This window comes from Podarcis tiliguerta (assembly GCF_965153285.1).
Source record: "Podarcis tiliguerta genome assembly, chromosome: Z".
Classification (NCBI taxonomy): Eukaryota; Metazoa; Chordata; class Lepidosauria; order Squamata; family Lacertidae; genus Podarcis; species Podarcis tiliguerta.
In genome coordinates this window covers 23,910,090-23,933,496 of record NC_139553.1, presented here as the reverse complement: position 1 = coordinate 23,933,496, position 23,407 = coordinate 23,910,090, and the positions used below count along the sequence as shown (strand labels likewise).

At 40.7% G+C, this 23,407-nt stretch overlaps 2 protein-coding genes across 7 annotated transcripts in view; one reads left to right on the top strand and one right to left on the bottom strand.

The window, feature by feature from the left end:
- The window catches only part of LAS1L (LAS1 like ribosome biogenesis factor), a 47,729-nt gene extending 43,378 nt beyond the window's left edge, over positions 1-4,351 (top strand). For all 3 annotated transcript variants that reach the window (XM_083423712.1, XM_083423713.1, XM_083423711.1), the window contains exon 14: positions 1,842-4,351. In XM_083423712.1, the coding sequence (XP_083279838.1) occupies positions 1,842-1,932 (91 nt within the window). In that variant the 3' untranslated portion in view covers positions 1,933-4,351. The remainder of the gene's footprint in view (positions 1-1,841) is intronic.
- The window catches only part of ZC3H12B (zinc finger CCCH-type containing 12B), a 37,398-nt gene continuing 17,883 nt past the window's right edge, over positions 3,893-23,407 (bottom strand). For 3 of the 4 annotated variants that reach the window (XM_083423546.1, XM_083423547.1, XM_083423548.1), the window contains 5 exons: positions 16,761-17,482; positions 15,713-15,852; positions 14,622-14,856; positions 13,709-13,815; positions 3,893-12,011 (listed from right to left, as the gene is read on the bottom strand). In XM_083423546.1, coding sequence (XP_083279672.1) covers positions 10,591-12,011; positions 13,709-13,815; positions 14,622-14,856; positions 15,713-15,852; positions 16,761-17,356 — 2,499 coding nt within the window. In that variant the 5' untranslated portion in view covers positions 17,357-17,482 and the 3' untranslated portion in view covers positions 3,893-10,590. Of the gene's footprint in view, positions 12,012-13,708; positions 13,816-14,621; positions 14,857-15,712; positions 15,853-16,760; positions 17,483-20,646; positions 20,856-23,407 lie in introns of those variants that run through there. The other variant, XM_083423549.1, reaches the window with a different exon arrangement.

The following is a 23,407-nucleotide window of genomic DNA, read 5'->3' as shown; positions in this document are numbered from 1 at the left end:
TGGAGGCTTCACGTTGCTTTCGCTGAAGCCTGGAGAGTCTGGTCTTTGAGGCTGGCGGTGGAGGAAAGCAGCGCTTCCGCCCACCGCCAGCCCCACAAGCTCGGGAGGCAGCGGGAAGGCAGCTCCTGTGGGCTTTTGCAGAAGATGGGGGAATTCCCCCACCGCGTAAAAAAGCCCGCAGGAGCCACACACCCTTTAAAAAGCGCGCCACTCTTGGGGGCTTTTCCCCGAGGAGGGAGAAGGGACTGACTGGCCGCATCAGTCCCTTCTCCCTCCTGGTCGAAAAGCCTGTAGGAGCAGCACGCGGCTCCTGTGGGAAGTGGGGGAATTCCCCCACCTCCCGCAAAAGCAGGGAGAAGGTCTGGGAGCAGCGCACAGGCTGTGCGCAACCTGTCCGCTGCTCCCAGAGCTGGGGGGGTGTCATATTTTTTCCCTTGATTTCCCCCTCTGAAAACTAGGTGCGCCCTATGGTCAGGTGCGCCCTATGGAGCGAAAAATACAGTAAATCATTTGCGTTACTTGGCAAGCCATGGGCAAGCCTGTTTTATTTTGCTACCTTTTTATTCCACATTTTCTCCAAGGCTCTCATTTATCTATGATTATGTCAAGAGATTGGCTCTTGACTCTAGCATTAGGGGAATTCTTTACTATATCTGGCTTTAGGGAAATTTGTAGGTGCTTTTTAACCTTTTCTTGTTCCTACTTGCTGAAAACACACATGTGGCCTGATGGGGTTAGATATTAGAACCACAGCAGGCATGAAGCAGGCATGTGTCTTAAGGCTTTAGCCTTAAGCAGGTTCACCCCCTCTAAGCATCTTGGGTGTGGAATACCTGAGATACTTACCCCAATGTATAGGTGCATACCGCAACCTTACCTCACAGTGGCCAGTTAATTTTAGGAGGGCAGATTTTGCCTGTTTACTGGCTGATTTGATGTTACCTTTATGAAGCTGTAGCTAGACTTTTCATTGTGGTTTGCACATGCTGTTGACCACTTTGCAAATTTGATGGTAAAGAAGCAGGGAAGGCAAATCCTGCTGAACACAGGGCATTCCCAGGCTGTCACTGTGTCCAGGAGGGATTAAATCACATCTTGATGAATTCAGCTTGCAAAATTATAGTTGATTTGGAAGTCTTATGCAGCAAACACACTTCCCCAAAAGATCTGACTTCTTGCAGTAAGGAAGGTGATGGGGAAATGCTCTGGAAAGTGTGGGATAACAGTTTTTCTGTTGCAGAATCATCTAGCACCCTTGAAATCCAGAATAAATGTTCTTAATATAGCCAAACAGAGCTGCATGAACGCTGAATAAACAAATTGTCTGGAAGCACCTTCTGCTGTATTTACTTTTTAACCAAGGATGGTTCTGTTAAAATATCAGTTTCTGCTCTGTCACTGGCAGGTCCCTTGCTGGTTGTATTTGCATTTTGTTAGGGGAATTCCTTCTTTCCTCCAGAGAACAAAACAGCTGTTGGGCACAGTTTTCTGTGTGTGCAATGTGGAATTTACATTCAGAAGTAACTATTATTTAATCCTGGAATAGGGCAAAGGTGATTATAGTTGTGAAATACTCTTCACTAGTATATCTTTAAGTTGAGTTCAATAGGTTAGTCCAGTGTTTCTCAAGCTTGGGTCCCCAGCTCACCCCTGACCAATGGTCCTGCTAGCTAGGGATGATGGGATTTATACCCACTACCCGTGTATAAGACGCCCCCAGTTTTTAAACCTTATTTTACAATAAAAAACCTTGTCTTATACACAAAAAGTATGGTATGTGTTTGTGTCCCTTTTGCTTATAAAATTTGTTCTTAAAGCTGTTTTCCCCCCTTCTCCTACAGCTCTTCAGAATGGGGTGGCTCTGCTGCTGAGGGATTATTATGGACCCAGAGCGATCTCCATAAGATCAAAAATGACCTTCAACTATTCTAACAAGTGGATGATGTGCTGGTGGTGCAGAAGAATATAGTGTGCGGAATTGGCAGTACTGCAAGTGTCATATACACGTTCCACATTTGTAATATTTTAATGTTTCAATATTTTAATGCTGTATTTTAATTTTGTTTTTAAGGTGTAATCATTCAACTTGTTTTATTATTGCTTGTAAGCCGCTCTGAGCCCGGCCTTGGCTGGGGAGGGCGGGGTATAAATAAAAAAAATATTATTATTATTATTATTATTTTACAATTCTTTTTTAAAAAAAGAAACTAAACAATATAAATCTTCAATCAAATATTGAAATACAAAAATTACAGTCCTGTACATATTTACTTGGGAGTTAGTCCTATTAAAATAAATAGGCCTTATTTCTAAGTAGACAGGCATAGGACTTGCATATTAACTTATCACTCCCTTGGAAGCTGAGCCTCCTATTTCTGTAACCTTCAATAGATTCCCTTCTTTCCCTTTCTCACAATCACCTGTCCATCTGTCCTCTTCTTGTGTCAACTTTCCTGAACTCAAATGGTAGAGGGGAAAATTTGTAGTAGCTTTAGTACCCTCAGAACCTAACATAGTCTGCAATTGTTTGCTGCTCTTCTAAGCCCACTTAATTTGGAGCCAGCTCCATTTAAATGAATGGACCTTGCTTCTGAATAAGCATTTATGGGAAGGCAGTGAGCAAGATGGCTAATCATTCTGTAAGCAAGCACTCCAGTGCATCCCTACCCATGCCAACTCATAAGAAAATCCTACTTATTCAGCAGGGTGTGCTCCCAAGTAAATTGCCATTTCAGATTTGGGTGAAAAACTGCAATAACCCTCAGGTGTTATTGAGGAAACGCATAGCAATCCTAAGCCCTATCCATGGTTATTATTATTCTTTTATTATTTATTGAATTTATATACCACTCCATACCCAGAGGTTTCAGGGCGGGCACAGAAAAGCTCAACATAAAAACCACAATATGTATAATCAAAATAAAAACCACCTAATAACACCCCCCAATAAAAGGAACATTTTTGCCTGGCACCTAAAGGTGTATAATGAAGGCACCAGGCGAATTTCCCTGGGTAGAGCATTCCACAGACAAGAAGCCATTGCAGAGAAGGCCCATTACGTTGCCACCCTCTGGACCTCTCGAGGAGGAAGCACATGAAGGTTAAACCTGGGTAAACTATCCCAAAGGATCAGGCTGTGAAATTGCCCACAATCCTATCAGCATACATTTACCTGGGGAGGAAGGAAAAAGATAAGCCCTACCCTAGCTGTACCCATGAATTCTTATTCCCAAATTATTATTCTTCAGAGAATTTAATCCATACAGCAAAGCAATAGAAATCCGATCCAAACTTGGATGGATGAGAGACAGGGAGATATAAAACATTCAAGGGGACTGGACCCTCAGTAGACTTAATGCATGAATGAACCCATTCAATTCAACTGGGGTCCCCACCTTTTCTTCCTGCCCAACCCCTCTATTCCAAATCAAATGTACAGTGGAGTAGCAGCCTTTATTAGTGAATAAACCATCATGTTACAAGGCTTGCTCTAGAATTGGATGCTACTGGCTTCACTCACTGATTACCCCACCAGCAGTAATTCAAGCTCCTCGTTTCTATGGTTTATAGGCCTCCTGCCACAACCCACTGTCTTGCGAAGATCAGTGAGGCAGCTGAAATCAGATGAAAATCCTCTTCCAAGGCCAGGCAGCATGTTTCCAGCAGTGGGTGGGGAGGCAAGGCTGGGCTGGGACAAAATGGGGAGGAAAATCTCACAAAAGGAAAGAGAATAAAAGGTTGCATCCTCCAGGCTTAGCGGAGAGATTGGCATGTGGGTCCTGAACCACTGGTTTAAGACCTATGGCTTAAGGCTTCAATACAACTTCAAATTTGCAAGATTTAGACTGGCGGGTATTGGCCACAAAAAGAAATGCACAAGAGACTTGAGAGGTACTGACCAAGTTACTCAGTTTATTGAATACATTAATATAAATGCCTAGATACAAAACATCTACACAAAACCTGCTAATGGGGTGGAGTGGAGAAAACAAGGATCCCTTCCGCCCCCACCATAACCACCTTTGAGATGCATTTAAACAGAAATATTTGCTGCCCACACCACTCACCAGAAAATTAAAGGTCAAAATCCAAGCAAGCTGGAAGCGACTATTAAGCTGTTTCATAAATAAATGGGTGCTTGCATTCTTTGAGCATGAAATGACAGTGACATTTGTACTAGTGTGCACATACGCATATACATTGCAGCCCTGTCACAGAAAATTTAAAGATCCTCAAAGTCACGAACTTGGTGATTGCTGAATATCCACTTATTTCTGTTGCTGAATATCCACTTATTTCAGTGGACTCTGTAAAGCTCCTATTAAAGTTACACTAACATGGTGACTCATCAGCAGTGGTTGATTGACTACAATTTCTGGCAAGATTTCTAACATTTTTTGTAATGCTGAACACAAAAACATTCAGAAGTCCTGTACGTGTGATGCTTGTTAGCTATTATTTGGCAGATCAAAATATAGCAACACTTCACAGATTATTTATCCAAGTGACTAACTTGGCACTAATGACTTCTCTGTAGTGAACCCTACAAGTATGGGTTCAAATTTGTGCCACTGTCTTGCCTTGCCCTGACACCATACACCTCTTAAGGAATCCACTCTAGTGGAAAAAGGCTGGTTTTTTCATTGGTACTATGAAGCTGCTGAGTGGCATCAGGCCCTGTGGAAAGTCACTACAGTACTTCATTGGTTAAGTATTGCAGAGAAATGTCTTCAACTGAATTGCAAGAAAAAAATTATTAAGAGGCCCGGTTCATAGTTAACACTAAGCCAAACTATGGCTCCGCAAGCAGCAGATGCCCATAGTGAAAATCGCAACCGTTTCACTCTTCCTGTTCTTGTGCTGCCACAATACCCAGAGCTAAGGCACAGTTTGGCTTAGTGTTATGTGGTTTGTCTTGCTCCCAACATATAAGGTATGTTCTTTCTTTACCACTCATGGTTTGTTGCGGGAAGACAGGCCACAGAGCTCAGACCCACATCCAACATACTTATGGCTTAGCTCCAGCTAAGGTTTGCTCCAGGTAGCACATCAGCAAAAAGACCAGATTTTCACTCTGGGTACCCACACGCTTGCTCATTCTTGTTTTGGCTTGCAGTTACATGAAAACAGGGCCACTGTTGTGTAAGCATTGATTTTCACATTTTAAAGGGAAAGCATGTTTTCTGTCCCCTGCAAGATGTTGCTTTGGCGATTATCTCAGCCATTTAATATATATATATATATAAAAAACTTTTTACAAAACTTACACACATGCCCATGCCAGTGGATGCCTGAAACATGCAGCTGTATAGAAAAACATTGCACAAAATATTACACTGATTACAGACACCACATGCTGGCCCTGACCCAGCTGTAGCTGCACTGCCCTGACATGGGGATGCACATTCTCTTCGGCATAAAACAGCACATCCAACTAATTCAATGGAGTCTAGATTGCTATCATGATGTACCACCTGCCTCTGTTGCACATGTGGAAGCCAGCTTCCCTGTTTGCATTGCTCTTGCTGGACCAGGGCAATGGGCTGTAAAGTCTATCTTCACTCTTTGTCATTGAGACTTACATTATATTTGGGTCAACAAAAAAACCCAAAGAGATTTTATAAATTTTTACAACAATTAAACAGTTATGTTTAGTTCTACAAATTAAGAAAAGCGAAATACTGCAGCTCAATAGTACAATAGGATTAATAGTAGTCAAATATGTGTGTACAAGCAAAAACACAGAACAACATTTAATATTTACAAAATTACTTGAGATTGCTTCCTAACCTACCTTTTGGGTTTTTCAGACACAACTCAGTTGCCTAACTGAACACTAACTACTCTTCAATAATAAATTAAGAGAAAATTAAAATATTTTACAAGTGAAAGATTGCTGTTACCTGGGCTATTTTAAATTTATATATAGATACATATTCTGTAGTTATTTGGTACACTATTTAAAAAAATTAAATACTTTACTCTCAAAAAGAGCATTTTAAAGTAAAGTCTTATATTTACAATGTAGGCGACTGTGACTTGCTTTTATACCATCCCTTCTACTTTTAGAAGAAACTCTGCAATAAGAGATGAAGGCAGTGAAATGTCAGTTTTGAACTGGCATGGGGAAAGTCTCCCAAGAGATAAAGAGAAAAAGAGAAGTGGATCAAGGCATAAAGGAAACATATATAAAAAAAGTTTCACTGATGAAAGATAATTGACAGGCAAAAGATTTGCATACTGCTTCAAAACTTTCATTCACCTCTTCTTCCTTGTACAGCAGAAAAATTTGGGAACCATTGTTTAGGAAAAGATGTGTTACAGTAAACCACTTCATCTTCACAGCAATATTTCTTCCCAAGAAAGCATTCAAAAAAGGCTTGAAATGTTTTTCAATACAGAACACAACAATATATAAACCCCCTGACACACGCACACAAACAAACAAAAAGCATTTACTGATGGGAACAGTAAAATATTTTAGAACCCAATAAAAGCTCTCAAGGTAATTTCAGCCCAACATTAGGTTTGCTAAAAAGACTCTTCCAAGATCCCCTGCAAGAGTTTGCCTTAACATAGGAATAAAATGGAGAACATCCATTTTTATACATACAGAAACTGATTTCCATGCAAGAAATTGTGAGCACACAATATTCCTTATTGAACCTAAATCATACAATAGTTATTTTGTTAAGAACAAAAGCAGGATGTACAGCAATTTTACTGTAACTGTATAAATATTAACATCAATATTATTAACACTGATGCTTTACAAAAAATATCAATTGCAGGAATGCATTCATTTAATAAATAGACTTAATATAACTTATGCAGAGTAGTGTTCTTAAACACACACACTAGCTGTGCACATTATAGTAATAAAGTGGATTTGAAAAGTTACCTTTGTTTTTTCTATAAATTGTTAAGTGCCCATTTTAAATAAAAAGGTTCATAATCTGTGATGGGCTACTCCCCTGTGACACACAGTGCCACAAACATAGTGATGAAAATACAATATTTAAGCTAATCTAGAGATGGCTTTTGTACATTTTTTTTTATACAATCAAGAAAGATACAATTTGTATCAACAAACAAAAGGTCGTTTCTGGATATTTGAGGCGTTGCTCTCAGCTGCTTTTACACCACACAAGAGAAGGAAGTATAAAATAAATGCAACAATAAAGGAATCCCATTCTGACAAAAGCTGGCCAATTTTTTTATTTTTTTTAAATATGTTTTCCAGATTCAAATGCAGGTATCTGTAAGGGTTGTGTTGGTGCACAGATTAAAGGGCTGATCTGCATTTCTGCTGTTTGTTTTTAAAAGATGAGAGAGGACAATTGATGTTCTGGACACCAGCCCACTTAACCGCAAGCCAACATGGTGTGTGCCATTCTGTTCTAATGCAGATTCAGCCTCCTGCTGAAACCCAACCTGCGACCATGACAAACCACCTGTTTGCCACTAGTTCTTCAGCAACAATTTTCTGTAGCTACCTGGAAAAAGCAGTAACTTTTGTGTTTCATCATTAGACCCCCAGGTATTCTAACACTTGAAAATAAATGCCCGGGAGTGTGCTGCCTTCACTGAGTGAAGCAGCAGCCCCTTCCCAAAGAATGCCATCTGGCACAGGGCTGGTGGTCAGCCACTCTTTCCTATATTTTGAATTACTATTGAATAGTAGTAATTGTTTCAATTAGTATGATTTTGTTGTTTCCTTTACCTGCATGCGGCTGCATTTGATATAATATAGACTGCAATGTTTCATGTTTTTTAATGCTACTGTGATTATTGTTACTCTCTTTGAGCTCAGAATTTGAACTCGCACCACTTTTTGAAAACCGATTATGACATCATGAAGGCAGAGGACCTTGAGATTACAAAGATACTGTAGGTAAACCAATATCCTCATCTTGTAGTGCATTTAGAAGAATGTGTCAAGACAACACCTACCAACAGTCTTGGGTCTTCAGTTGTGCACTCAAGCAGGAGCACAGCAAGCTAGCAAAATTTCCTTGCCCACCCTTTTGCCACCATTGTGCTGCATGCTGCTATAGGCACTGCCTGGCCCATGTTGAGCCCAAACACTCTGCACCCTGTGTGGTTGTAGGCAAACAGACTGGATCAGCATGTGACAGAATTATTACCACCTGTTGAGCTGTCCAACTTAATGCAAGCAAATCCCTCTTGAAGTGTACTCAACACAAAACAGAAATGGGCCACCAGCAGCCATTGTAGGATTAGTGCAATCAATCAAGTAGAGGGCTTGGGGTTTCCTTTGGGTTTTTTTAGACTGGGATCAACAAATAACCCAAAAGCAGCTTGCAAGCCATTATCAAAACACCAGAAACAACCCTGACTGCAGCCTCACGTTCCGTGTGTTTCATAGTAAGAAACATTTAGGCAGTGTCACACCTTCTCATGAAGAAACAAAAGGCCAGAAACCAGGCCTTCTCGACTTTCATGAAAAAAAACTACAGTAGAAGTCAACAAGTCCTAGCTCGAGACATATCGAGTTAGTAGTGGTTCAAAATGTTGAAATACACATTTGGATTTAAAAAGGGTGTCCAGTCAGTGCAGCCTTAAAAAAGAAAACAAAAAAAGCCACCACCGCCATAAATGCCTCTTATGGGAGGCATTTAGTTACTAAATTGCCCACCCTGGAGCAAAGGATACTCATTGTGCAAACATTGCCACCCATAGAATGATGATTCTGGCCTGTCAAACAGGGAGTTCCAGGAAGCAAATGCTCACCTTTGCATGGATTTCAAAGTGCAAAACTGAAGCAAGTTTGCAGTAAACCCAATTCTAGAGCACCCATTTGAAAACTAGCCTGCTGTCCAACACTAATAAAAATGAACTGGATTTTTAAAACTACTTTGCATATTTGCTCATTGGCATCTTCCAGCACACGTTCTCGGCATGTCTTTGGTCAACGCACAAGAACAGGAAAGCAGAATTCAGATTGCAGATGCTACAACTTCTCTGCTTTCTGGACTGTACTGAAAAGGCTAGAAATGCCAATTGTAACGATCTGTAAAAGCCATAGGCGTGCACATAGGGCATGCTGGTGTGCTTAGCAGAACCTTAAAAAAAACTAAAAAAAACCAAACTGGATTGTGATGAGGATAGAGTGCGGAGTGGCAACCCAGCTCCATCAGCTGCCATTGGGGAAGCAGTGGGGCAGGGAGAGACAAAGGTGCAAGAGAGGAGAGTAGGGAAACAGATAGGGAGTCACAGGCAGGATTAAAAGGCTGGAATAAAACTGGAATGTATAGGCAGTGTCTGCCTGTGTTTGTCTCTAGAAGTGGACAAGAAGTTGCATATCCATTCCAGCCTTTTCTTTCAGTTTGTATCTGTTTCTGTTTCATAGCTCTGTCTCTGTCAGAGCTCCACTCACCACCTGTTACTCACATCTGGTGGGCAACGTCCCATTCTACACAACAGGAACATGAAAAAAATCTTAATCTGCTTTGGTCAATTTGGGTTAGCTCATACAGATCATGAAAACTGACTGTATTTTGTGTACACTTGGTAATCACTACACCACAGATTTGGTATTTTGTGCCTCATTTTTTATGTTTGCATATTTAAAGGAAGGTTTAGTTGTTAATTTTAAAAAGTAAGTTTAATTAAGTTTTAGTTTCCTTAGTTAATTTGATAGATAAAAATACTGTCCTTTGTGACTGAGTATGAGTATATATTCAAGAAATGTTCACCTTAAAACTTAAAATCCCTGGGTGCACACCCTAATGAAATGTGTTGTACACGCCTATGGTAACAGTGCAAAGATTACAACAGTATTTAGCTGAGAATTATTAACATGTTTGCAAGCCGGCCATGTTCTTTTTCCCAAAGGGCAGAAGCTCAAGCTATCTAGAAGGTCCAAGAGAAACGTTCACTGCTTCCCAGCCCCAGCCCCATTCCCTTCAAGGTTGGGCAATGCTCCTCATGTGCAAAAAGGTATTTCCACTGCACAAAAAGTGTATTCCCCAGAGAACTAAACCTCCCCACAAAAGCTGCCTCATGCTGGAGCCACTAGATAGGTGCAAAAGCCCTCTGCGAAACACAAGGCATGTCAACTGACTGGGCTTGTTTTATTGTAGTTCTGTGAAGGATATTTAAGAAGAGCAGGCTTCTGCTTGTGAGGATGTCCAAGTGTACAGAGTTTATTGTAAAAACCCAATGTTATGTTGGAGCAACATATGTCAGTTAATACTGAAGACTATACAATGAGTCATGCAATATAATTGCTGTTTTGAAGGACCTGTTTTGGACATACCAACATATGACCTTTTTAGATTCAATAAATGATACATCCATGCATAAGGTATGCACTTCCTGTAAAATGCCTTTTTCAAAAATCCCTGCTTTAAAAATCATTAAATACTCATATTTATTATACAATCTGCTTTTTCAAAATGCTTCATGCATATTTTAAATATAATCACTACAATAATATACAGAATTGTATACTGCAATTAAAACCTTTTAACAAACAGAGCATATCACCTGTCATTTTTAGAGATCTCCAGAATGTACAGAATTTTCAATTATTTAGCTTTAGAAATTCAAAATGAAGGATCTTTTTTAACGCCCTGTTCTCAATTTGGCAACAATCATAGCTGCCAACTGTTGTGCGTCTGTCATGTGGGGATTCTTCTCCATCACCGAGAGGACAACGCTAGCTGGAAAAATATTACAGAGATTCTTATAGGTTTGATACTGATGCTCTGGGATTATGTGTGGTTCTTGTGGGTCACCACAGATTCCAACCCAAGGATTCCTCCAGATCTGCTCCATCTTCTCTGGCACACTTCTCACCATTACAGGCTCATAAGATGGTTGCATGAGGTTGTTGCTCAGTGGGTAGGGATGGTAAGGGTAGGTATCGGTCGGACATGGCAATGGATCCCAACTGGCATGCTGCTCTCGACAGAGCGGTGGCCTTTTTTGTCGTGTGGGATTGCTTTCATAAAGACGCGAATCAGAAACGCTATCCATTCTCGTCATAACGAGGGCACGACTTGGCTGGGTAGTGGCTGATGGGTGAATGTTTGGAGGCACAGGGTAGTCCCCTGGGCAACTGGACCTAGCCCCAACAACTGGGTGTTGGATGTGCAGTGCTAAATGGGAAAGTGAATGCTTGTGAATATGTTTAGACCCTTCAGGGTTATAGCTCTGAACTCTTGTTAAGGACTCATGATAACCATGGGAGAAAGGCTGAAGGCGGCTTTGAGGTGGGAGTCGGTGAACCTTCACACCCTCTTCTGGGCTCCCATCTCCCAGACCCATATATAAGTCTGTATACGAGGAGTACGAATCATTGCTTGTATGGCTTAAGCAACTGTCTGGACAGGGGCTTGAATTTCTTGAGTATAAACTTTGGTCTACATCAGCCCCATAGTAATCTGTGCTATGCATGCTACTAATACTCAAATTGGAGAAGTCACTGAGCATTGAATAATAGCCACGGTCCCCCAAAGACTCATACTTTGGGTACTGATCTGCATAGTTCATTGAAGAGCCATGGCTATTAGTGACCAGGATCGGAGGATATTGTACACTGGCCATGTGTTCTAGTGAGGATTTCTGATGTGTGAATTGAGATGAACCAGGTACAGGGCTGCTTGCTGATCGGGTATTTAATGCCCCAACAGCGTGACTTTTGGAAGGTGGAATGGTTGGGACGCTTAATGCTGAAACAAGGGAGGGGACAGAATTAGCCTCAGACTTCCGCACCATTGAAAGTCTATCTTCGGGTTCCACAGGAACAGACCGAATGCTTGGATCTGACTGACGTTTGGGAGCAATGCGCTTCACTTCTGAAGTTATTTCCCCTTTGGAAAGGGCTGCTCCTGTGCCACATTTAGCCAGTGCTCCTTCACTCATCGTTTTCACAGCAGATAATTTGGCACTGATGCGAAGCTCATCAGCTACGGATCTCAGGGGCTGGTTTGCTCGTTCCGGGTGGTAATATTTACACTTGTGTCCATAGGTGCATTTCTTCCCTGTTGGGGAAAAAAATCTCCCATATTAGGCATAGTCTTTGCAAGCAATATCTAGCTAAGCACAGGAGGTTGTGTCAGAGTCATACTTAGACTAGCCCAGGCACCCCCAAACTCAGCCCTCCAGCTGTTTTGGGACTACAACTCCCATCATTCCTAGATAACAGGACCAGTGGTCAGGGATAATGGAATTGTAGTCCCAAAACAGCTGGAAGGCCAAGTTTGGGAATGCCTAGACTAGACCCACTGAACTCAATGGACTCAAGTTGGTAATGAGTAAGGGTTATAGCCAATGCTACCTAGCCCTGGTCAAAGTAAGCCATTGTAATTAATGAAAATGATTAATTTGGGTCCATTAATTTCAGTGCATCTACTATGAATAAAACTTAGTTGGATACAATTCTTAACTTGTTCACTGATTTCAATGAGTCAATTTGGAACATGACATAGATGGATACAACCCAAGGTCCTTTAAATGCATTGTAACAGTCAATGCTAGAATGAACTATTAACAGCCATCACATTTTCTTTGTTAGCAGACTCAAATATGTGCTATATATGTTCTACAATCCAGTCACTGTATCTATTTATCTTACTTAAGTGATATAAACCTCCCTGAAGGTAGCAAGAGCAGGTACTGGTGTGAGTCTAATAAAGACTCAGGTTTAAATTCCCACTCATAGAAGCACAGGGAATCGCCATATACAGATTAGGGCCATTAATCTATCAAGCCTAACACTGTCTGCTATGATTGGCAGCAACTCTCCAAGATCTACCACATGATCCCTGATTTTATTTTTAAACAGTCAGCTTCATGCATTATCATATTTTAAAACGTGCACATGATGTGCCTTTAGGTCACCATTTCTCTGCTTAGCTTTTGACACAAAGGTGAAATGCAAGTGTGAATATGTAACTCCCTTAGGCTACAGGTCTATGCACAACAGGGAGTAATTGCCATTGAACTCAGTGGGACTTGCTTTTGAGTAGACATGCACATTAGACTGTGTAGACTGTGCAGTAAAAGTCTCTCAGCCAAGACCACATAGTGTTACTCATTAGGAATTTAACAGAATGGATCTGCTGACTATGGATGTGCTGGGAGCTTGAAAATGAACAAGGGGAGGGAGAGGTTTAATTGTCAAATATCTAACTGGGTTTTAAAACTTTATTTAACGAATACTGCCCTTCAATAAAAAAACAAATCAAGGGTGGTTTACAGCTGTTAATTGACTCTCTGTGGCCTTAATACTCGATTAGTTAAATGACTTTTTGAGCACAGGAGAGCTTTGAAAATATTTCCAAACACCGAATTAAGTTCCAGCTGTATTTTCTTCCCGACTTTCTCCAGAAATGCTAATGCATGTAAACATCCCTCTAAATCAGTGGTTCACAATTAGCTAAGTACTGCAAAAGCCAAGCCATAGGCCCCAGTTACCTACTTAATACCATGTCTTTGGTTTAACCATGAAAGCTTTTTTTAAAAAAAAAAACTCAGCAGTGCACTCAGCAGACCCAAACAAAATCTGATTTCCCCACACTTCTAGAAGCATGCTACGCCTTTCTGTCCTACTCAGGCTTCTTACATGGTTTCCAATACAGAAAACACCTCAGACGACCCACTACGATTTTTTGCTTTTTATCAAGGTTACTAATTTTATTATTCTGACTCCCGAAATAGTCAAGTGTGACACACTCACCGTAAGGACAAGGTTGCTTTTTGTGTTCAGGAACAACAGGCCTTTTCCTTAAGAAATTTTCAAGGCTGGGGCCATGGCGTCCTAATGGGTCGTCTGGTGGCATAAACCTGGAAAAACCAAGAGACCAGTTTCACCTGCTAGTACAGTGGTGCCCCGCAAGACGAATGCCTCGCAAGATGGAAAACTCGCAAGACGAAAGGGTTTTCCGTTTTCAGAGGCGCTTCGCAAGACAAATTTCCCTATGGGCTTGCTTCGCAAGACGAAAATGACGTAAATTTTTGAGGTTTTTTTCCGTTCCCCAACCCCTTTTTCTAAAGCGCTAAGCTGCTAATAGCCTTTTAGCAGCTAAACCGCTAATCCCTTAAGCCTTTAATAGCCGTTAATAGCCCTTAAACTGCCAATAGCGCTAATAGCGCTAATCCGCTAATGGGCTTGCTTCGCAAGACGAAAAGACTTGCGGAACGGATTCTTTTCGTCTTGCGAGGCACCACTGTATTAAATTTACCTGACACGGTAGACTGGTAACAATACAATGGTTAGGAATGGGCTTGGAAATACCCAGTCTGAACCTGGTCATAGCTATGAGCTTGGCAGGTGCCTGAAGGCAAGCTAATCTCTATCAGCTCCCCCCACCCCATCTCAAAAAGGAAACTGTAGAGTAGGAACCAGTGGAGAAAGGCCAGTCGAAATCAATAGGGGACTGGAGTCCCTTCTCTGTGCAGAAAAATGAAATAGGTGTGTGGCATTCTAGTTTAAAAGAGAATAACAAAAGGGAGTCACTAATGGTCTTACATTGCCCTACCAGGGCAGCTTCTGTTTAACGATCTATGAAAATGTAGACAAAGTCAAATACTCAAATCTCACCAGATAAACATTAAGCATTACTATTCTACTTGTAAATAAAGAAACCTACTTATCATTCACAAAAGAATACATCAGGAGCCGTTCCTCTACAAATTTCTTCCATTCTGGCTTTTCATTTTGAAGGTCACGGTAATTGTCATTTGACACAATGATGCCATCAGACTCACACGCCAGTTTCACTATGAAACGGTCATCGTAACAGACAACCCGTCTCCCTTGAACTCTTCGAGATGGGGTGAAAACAAGAATTTTTTCCTTTTCCAGTTTGTGTAAAATATCTTGATCTGAAAAACCAGGGTTATATAAAAAACTGTTAATAGCAAAGTCCCTTATATAGAAATATGCTTACTCTCTATGTTTATCTCAGTATCTGAGATATTCTTCAAGAATTGTACAAGAACAAGTGTTTGCACACTCCCCAAGAGCATAAAAGTTGGTGTGCCAGTGCTTTGCTCTGTAACAGTGGACTTCAATCTTGGGTGCCCAGATATTTTTGGACTGCAACTCACATCATTCCTAGTCATTGGTTGAGATGGCTGGACATGATGGGAGTTTTACTTCAGCAACACCTTGGGGCGCAAGGCTGAAGAGTCTCCCTTCTGGGGAATAATCTCACATTTAAGCTTGCTTCAGTTTATACACCATAACATTTTATATTATGGTTCAGTCTATGCAACAAAAAACTGTAACGCTGCCTTGTATGGAAAGGCCTTGCAGACACAGGTGAGGGGAAAATGCATGCAGGTGAAGTGGAATTGCAGAGGAGGAATGGAGCACTCAAGCCCTCCCATCCATGCCCAGAACAGAAACTAAGTAGGCTACTCCTCTACTCCCAGCACAGAAATGCCATAGACTTTTGCTCCTTTGTCATCCCTCAGAAGGATTGTTAACACTTCTGCAGGCTAGTAACTATTGCAGGCTTATGTGCAGCACGGATTTAAAGTATGAAGTGTAAAAAAATTAAGAAAAAATAACAATCTAGTGGCTTAGAATATGAGCAACTACCATGCATGTGCATACAGAAAATGCTCTGATTCAGGTCCTTGGCCCCATTCCAAGAAAAGCCAGTGTCTAGCACAGTAATTATCCTCGTCCTAGTAATGGCAATTGAAGAAAACAAATGTGTGTTTGATTTGCCACCTGTAATTGGTGCATCTGGTCGAGATTGCTCTTTCCTCCATGTAGGCACAAACACTGTAATATCTTTATGACCTTTCTCCAGAAACCAGTCGACAGCTAACTGAATCCCCCGACAGGAAAATGCTTCTTTATTGCCATGACTGAAAAACAGAACAAGTTAGTTTAGCAAGTACTGGTCATAAGTACTGCAATGAGATTTGTTTTTTCTAAAATACATAAAGCCAGAGAGACTAGTGTTATGTAGTGGGGCAGAGTGTTGGACTAAGACTAGGAAAATCTCAGTTAAAGCCATTCACTGTCTCTCAGGTTAACCTACCTCACATCAGACTATGTACACCACCCTGAGCTCTTTGGAATATGGATGGGACTAAAATGTAGTTTAGCAAATAGCATTAAGGAGACTTATAGAGGGAAAGAAACTTTTTCTGGAAGTTTAGTACCCACTTTAGAAAGACACAATTTTATTTCAATGGGTTGTAACCACCCCTGCTACAACTCTTGTGCTCAGCAAATTGTCTGTAAATTTTAAACTGCTTTTCAGACATGTATTTCAGAGAGTGAATAATGCCTTGAGAATTTACTAAAGTGATTCCATTCTTACTTATAAGAATAGGCCTTTAAATTCCATTGGACTTTAATTACTCAAGTAAAAGGAAAGATTTTCTATTCTGTGATACACTGTACAAGATGAACAGTACAGTCCTATGTATGTCTACTCAGATGGAGCCCCACTGAATTCTCTCAGAGAAACATATACAGGACTATAGCCCTAAAAATCTATTAAACAGCTCAATTTTTAGTTTTTAAATACAAGTGTGTAGACTTAAGGCTCATCTTCAACAGGTCTTTGAGCTCCCATGGTTGATTAAAAGGGCTATCTCAGTTGAGTTACAGATGCTGCCTTTTAAAATCTATTATGCTATCATTTTTAATCGGATGTTGTTTTTAATAACAGAAAAGCAGAGTGTGTATATGAAATAAAACAAACAAATACATATGCAGCATAATTAGTGCATTTCTTAGAAGTATTCTATTACTACTAAAGTACCTCATTGCCACATTACTTCCATCAATAACGATTGGCCTCAAGTTGTCAGAGCTGTCGACCACCTCATCTTCCAGAGACAGCTCAGGACTAGTAACCTCCTTTGTACCTGCAGGACCAGTGGCATTTCCACTACTTGCTTGTCCTTCATTCTCAACCTTGTTTCCAAGTCTCACAAGCTCAGCCAAAATGTCATTGGTAAGAGCATCTGCCCCCAGCTTGTTCAACACAGCTTGAATCTGATCTCCAGGATACCCCAGTTTCAAAGCAAAATCAAGTTTAGATTGATATTCTTGACTCAAGTTTGCTTTATTCTCTTCCGGTTTCAAATCCTGAAGGAGGCTACTCTGTGAAAAACTCGGACGATCCAAGCAAGGAGAGCGGCAAAGTTGTCGATGTGGTTTGTGGGAAATCTCTTTATCCCTCAACTGTGCCTTGCTGCAGCTATTCCTGAAGCCAGGCTGCTCAGGTTCACTCTCAGAGCTTGTCCATTCCTCAGATTCGGTGCTACGATCCCCACCATCTTGTTCTTTAGTCCTCTCTTCTTGGGAGCGGCTCTTCTCCATTTTCAGCCTTTCCACCATAGACCAGGCCGTCATCACGTTCACCTTCCAGCCAGATTTCTCTTATGGCCAAAGTAGCCCAGAAGTTGTACGCCACTGCATCTTGTTGACATCACTAGGCTGGGTTTGATCTGTGATATACCCCAAGCCAGTAATATGTCCCTGCATTATGAAAATACACAACATGCATAATTAGATTTTACTGACTAGTGCAAAATAATTATGAATCTTACAAAACACATTTTTAGATAATTTGAATACAATAGAGTTTGTATTACTTCCAAGTAAATTGAATTCCCTTACCCTCACTCTCCAAAATAAATGCATTTAATACAGAGGCGTGGTTTGCACATCACATTAAACTTTAACTTAAAACTAACATTGGTTAACACTCATATTTTGTTTCAGGGAAAGAAACACAAACATGACAAGACTTTGGCTTGTTTCATCTGCAGAGGAGCACACTGGGAGCACACTTAGATTCCTGCATTGCAGGGGGTTGGACTAGATGACCCTCAGAGTTCCTTCCAACTCCACAATCCTATGATTCTGTAATTCTGAGCAGCACGCTGCTCATTCATATTAAACAGTTTATAGTCTTAAATATGGTTTAATGTGGCATATGAACTGGGCCAGTGATAGCAATTATACCAACACCACCCACACAGCAAATTCACTGTTTCAAGTTAATGCCCTGTCAGATTGCTGCTTGTCACAGTGGCTGTTGTGAATAAGAAACTGTACTCACAAACCAGGGAAAACAAAGAAAGTTCACCTTCACACACTGAAAGAATGCCTAAAGAGAATATGGGGTGCACTGAATAATCCTACTACCCCAGACCAACCACAATACCATGCACATTTCTGGTCACCACACCTCAGAAAAGATACTGTGTAGTTGGAAAAGGAGCAGAAAAGGACAACCAAAATGAGCAACTCCACTAAGGTGAAAGGTTACAACATTGTAGACTTTTTAGTTTAGAAAAAAGTGAATAGTGGACAACAAGATATAAGTTTATAAAACTATGCATGGAATGGAGAAAAGAGACAGAGGGTTTCCCCTCACTCATAGTACTAGAACCTGGAATCATTTAATGAAACTGAATGGCGAGAGATTCAAGACAGGCAACACATCATTTAACTATGTAATTTGTTACCACAGGATGTGATGATGGTCACTAACATAGCCGGCTTTAAAAGGGGATTGGTAATAACTATTCGTTGTTTGTTTAAATTCAAATTCAGAACAAGCAGGCATCTGAAACCACAGATTGGTCCTGGCTTGTTCTCACTAACCATAATTAAGGCAAACCAGTTAGGACATCTTTCGAAACCATGTAATTAGTTTAAAAGGAGAAGGGGGTGCACTTCTGCTTTTCTCCTTGTGGGTGAAAAAGAAAAGACGGAGTGTAACAGCCCACAGCTTAAAATGATTTGTTCACGTAATGCAGGGATGGGGAACTTGTGGTCATTCAGACACTGTTGGACTCCCACTCTCATTAGTCCTGACCGTTTATTTAGCCATGCTGGCTGGTGATGATGAGAACTGAAGTACAACAACTGCTGCAGGGCCAGAGGTTCCCCATCCTTGACACTGTAGGAACTATGGCTTATCATGGTACCTGAGCATGGCTAATGCTGCACAATAGTGTGCAGCATCTCTGTTCAAAAACGGAATCTGAAGGTCGGCCCCAAAAGCTATGCAGTGATATCTGTATGTGAATAAAGCATTCCGGATTCTATGGCTGATGACTGAAATGCATGAGAAGGGCCTCATGCAAGAAATTCCAGATGTATTTCCAGAGTACTTCTCCCAACCCTTTTTGTATTATTTTCTTTCCTGTATGCTCTGAGGTATTAAGAAACAAAGACCTATTTAGGAACTCAGAACATTTGTATATTTTATATTTACTCAGCTGTTCATTATTCTTTTTTTAAAATGAACTGTTCATCCACACTGTTAAAAAGCCAAATCAAATAACTGTTTCATTTCAAAGTATAAATCTTTATTCATTCTTCCTCCAATAGAGAAAAAGAAGGCACACTCTGCAAAATCAAAGCAAGTCACTGGAGTCAAGAGGAAGCGTGGTAAGAATGAATTCTGCTAATGCAAATGTATCTCCCTATATTAAAAGCATATTATTTACTGTACATACTACTGAGTATCAGTACAAGGGCAAACAAAAACATAATGGCACCTTTCCTCACTTTCCTTGCCAGAGAAACATAACTGGAAAAATAACTGTACTTGTGGAACCTCTTCAAAACTGGCATTAATCTTTTGAAAAACTTCTTTTCAATGGCCACTTCACATCCATTATATGTGGAAGCAGATATTTGGCAAAACAACCATAAAAGGGGAAAGGTAAGGTGCTTTGAATGGCTAATGTTATATCATGACATGTATTGGTAGACACTGTTTTTTTAGCCCTGCACCACAATTTGTCTGTTTTAGCAGCAGACTAAGAAGTGAGAAAGATAGTTGCAACAGCTGTTTAAGGGAACACAGAACTATCTGGGAGATAGCTGCGGAGGGGTAGCCAAATATGCTGCCACCATACCTGCTACTTCTCCCCCCCCCCTTAATATATGCTCCCCTACTCCCTCCTGTACACAAAGGAGATAAAAAGCACCTGTTTTGTGTTTAAGTGTCCTCCACAAAGAACTTACAATTGACTTATGTGTTTTCAAGGGATAGATAGAACATTCTGAGGTGCTATGCCTTAAAATGACTTACACACAATCCTATACATCCCTACAAAGCAGCAAGTCCCATTGAATTCAATGTAATCAGAGTACATGGCACCTTGCCCCCATACGCCTAGTGACTACTTCCAGCAATTTATAAGCTGTAGAAACAACAAATTAAACAAATACAAAATATACAAAAGATCACAATCATAATAATCTGATCTAATGCAATTAAGTCATATGTAAAATTGACTTTCAAATGAACAACTTATATCAAAAAAGGAATATTCAATAATCCATATAGGATATAATAATACATACTAAAATTAACTTTCAAAATACCACCAAATAATAATTAAACGAAAATTCACTCTCAATAACTAAAATAAATAATGACTATGCCATAGTCAAAAAAAAAAAAAAAAAAAGCAAAGTGCCAATACCTAAAATATAATGTAAAAAGACTGAACTGAGCAATGAAGTCACATAGCTTATAAAATCACAAGATAACTGGTCCCCTTTCCAGGTCCAATATCTAACAAAACTGCCAAAGCAATCAAGGTAAATAGCATAACTGTAGCCCACCCAGCCATGAAACATTTTTTAGCATATTGAGTCAATAAAATTTCAGTCACCAGTTTTAGGGTAGTCGGATAGGCTTCGTAGTAGCTTAAGCAAAGCCAGGCAGATAGCAGGCAACACGGAAGAACGAAGAAAACAAGCAATCTCCTCTCTCTCCCCAAACCGAGTACTGACTGAACCATTTAGCTTTTTCAGCAATGGATCCACGGGGGTGGACCTTTATGCATAAAATCTAGAGTTACTATCACAAACTATCTGGGAGGGAGGGGAAATGGGACTCTGCTTTATCAGTAGTTCCTCATGCAAGGCACCGTGACACATTTCCAGCATTGGTTTGCCAGAACTTTTTTGGCACAATAGTTGCTGTTTTTCCACTACTCTGCTGCTGATAATACCAAGGTTTTCAACAGCCTTATCTAAAGAAGCAGTATGTACAAAGATTCAAGAATCTTCCACATTAAAGATACAGGCATGGAAGTGTCATTCATTTTGATCTATCACAGCTGCTCTATTTGTGAAACCTACCAAAACTGATGGTTCTGAATATGTAGTCCTAAGCAGAGCTAACAGGTCAATGGTATCAAAAGTCACAAAGAGATCAAGAGGCAGGAGCAAGGTAACACTCCCCTTGTCCCTTTCCCTGTAAAGGTCAGAGATGAGGATCAATAGTTCAGTTGGATCAATTCCAATCCAAGAGATCCACGGTAAGTTTCTTTAGAAGTGGACACACCACCTATTTCAAGGCAGCATGCTCTAGTCAAAGTAACTCTGATAGGTTGAATAAGCCAGCTGGGGCTGAGGTCAAGAGAGCAAATGGTCAGACGTACAACTGCTAGCACCTTGTCCACATCTGCTGATTGCATAAATTCAAACTGATCCCACAACACATCACTGACTGTGGCATTGGGTACCTTCATCTGGAACTGGAACTGCGGAGTCAATGGTACTCCATGCATTATATTGCAAGCCACCCTGTGATCCTCAGATGAAGGACAGTATAGACATTTAATAAACATCAACAACAATTTATCCTCAACATGTATAACTAGTTGGTCGCAGCAGGTCCTCAAATGCTCCAGATTCCTCCTCTACAGTGGGAGTCGATAACCTCTGGACCATTCAAAATAACTGTCTGCTGACCACTCAAGGATGCAATGCAAAATGTGCCTTCCTCATAGCCCACACTGGAACATGGTAGGCATGTTTATGCATACTAGCCAGGGTTCAGTCAGCTTTCAATAAAGAATTGTATCACTTGAGCTCTAGCCTTCATGTAGTTTGCTTCATAGCCCAAAGCTGCCCCAAATTCTAAGGAACCACATGGGCACCACTAAGCCAGAGAGGAGGCTCAGGAGTGATTGTGTCAGCTACCCATTTCATTTCACCATCTTATAGCTAGACAGGAGCTTTGACAGGATCATCTGCATTTTCCCACTAGCAGAACATTCAAGAAAAGATCAGGTCCCAAGGCAGGCCTTCAAAATGGGCCGACCACCCTTACAATATAGCCTGTTTGTTCTAATTTTAAAAGTATCCTGTTGCCCTTGTTTTCTGAAACAGCAAGTGAAATGCTAAATTATTGAATAAGTGAATCCCTTCCTTAGCAATTGAGGCTAGCAATGCAAATAAGGGGAGATTCTAAGCTGACTAAACAAATGTCCACTTGCATTCAAGTTACTATGGGACTCTTCTCATTTCCACCTCCTAGACACAAATCATGCAGTATTCCACACACCTCTGGCTGTACGAAGGCCTGCGCCCAAGTGTACTAACTATTAGAATAGCAATTGGAGAAGTGTGATAATAGCAGCAGAAAAGGTCACTGTGCACAGCGTTCTGTGAATGGATGTAACCTTCACATTACTGAAAGCAGACGTCAGCATATGCAACAACTACCCTGCTCCAAGTATGACTGTGTTCCAGAAAGTTTCCTTCCAAAAAGGAAGACACAGACAACTCGGCTGTAAAATTATTTATTCTGCAAATCCTATGTCCTAAGGCAGCAGTGTGGAACTTTTGGCCCTCCAGATGTTCAGTGGGGCTTCTGGACTCCCCCCCCTCCCCGATTTCTGCATTTGGTATTACCTAAGTACCTTGGGCTCATTTGTGATTCACATTTCACTTCAAGGCCATTTGGAAATCATACTCAAGAAACTGGACAGATTGATGTAACTCATAGAAGTGTAAATATTTTATTTATTTTATGACTTTGAGCTGCCTTCCAAAAGATGAGGGTGCATATGCTTCTACAAATATAAATTTTAAAATGCTGAGGTTCACCAAATGGATTGTTTCAGCTAAAATAAAACGAAATGTTTATTTTCACTGTAACTGAATCTTGTCAGTTACCATGAAATTTTTGAACGCTACTTTTGTGACAAATCTCAGAGGTATTTAAAAAGCATCGTAGAAGATGTTTACTTCTGGGTCAGCCTTCATGAAGGTGCCCATCAAATGTATGTTTTTATGTATTGATGTCTGCTGATATCCTCAGCCTGAGTGATGTGAAGCCCCTGCCACCTTTGGACACTTAGCGTTTTATATTGCCCAGACCTGCTACACAAGGACACACTTCTAGGCAGAACAGAAGATACAGCTTTGTAACCAATGAAGACACTACAACAGAAAAAAGAAAGCTGAGGACAGGACTCTACACCATTGATCCCCATGGCTCATTTACCTTGAGTCAGAAGTACCTGAAGCTCCCTGAAGAGATAGAGAAAAAACTGGTTGAGAGAAGTGACTTTATTGTCACTTCTCCCCACCTAGAAGGGCGGGGATGCTGGTTAATGATAATCAGTAACTGATGAGCAG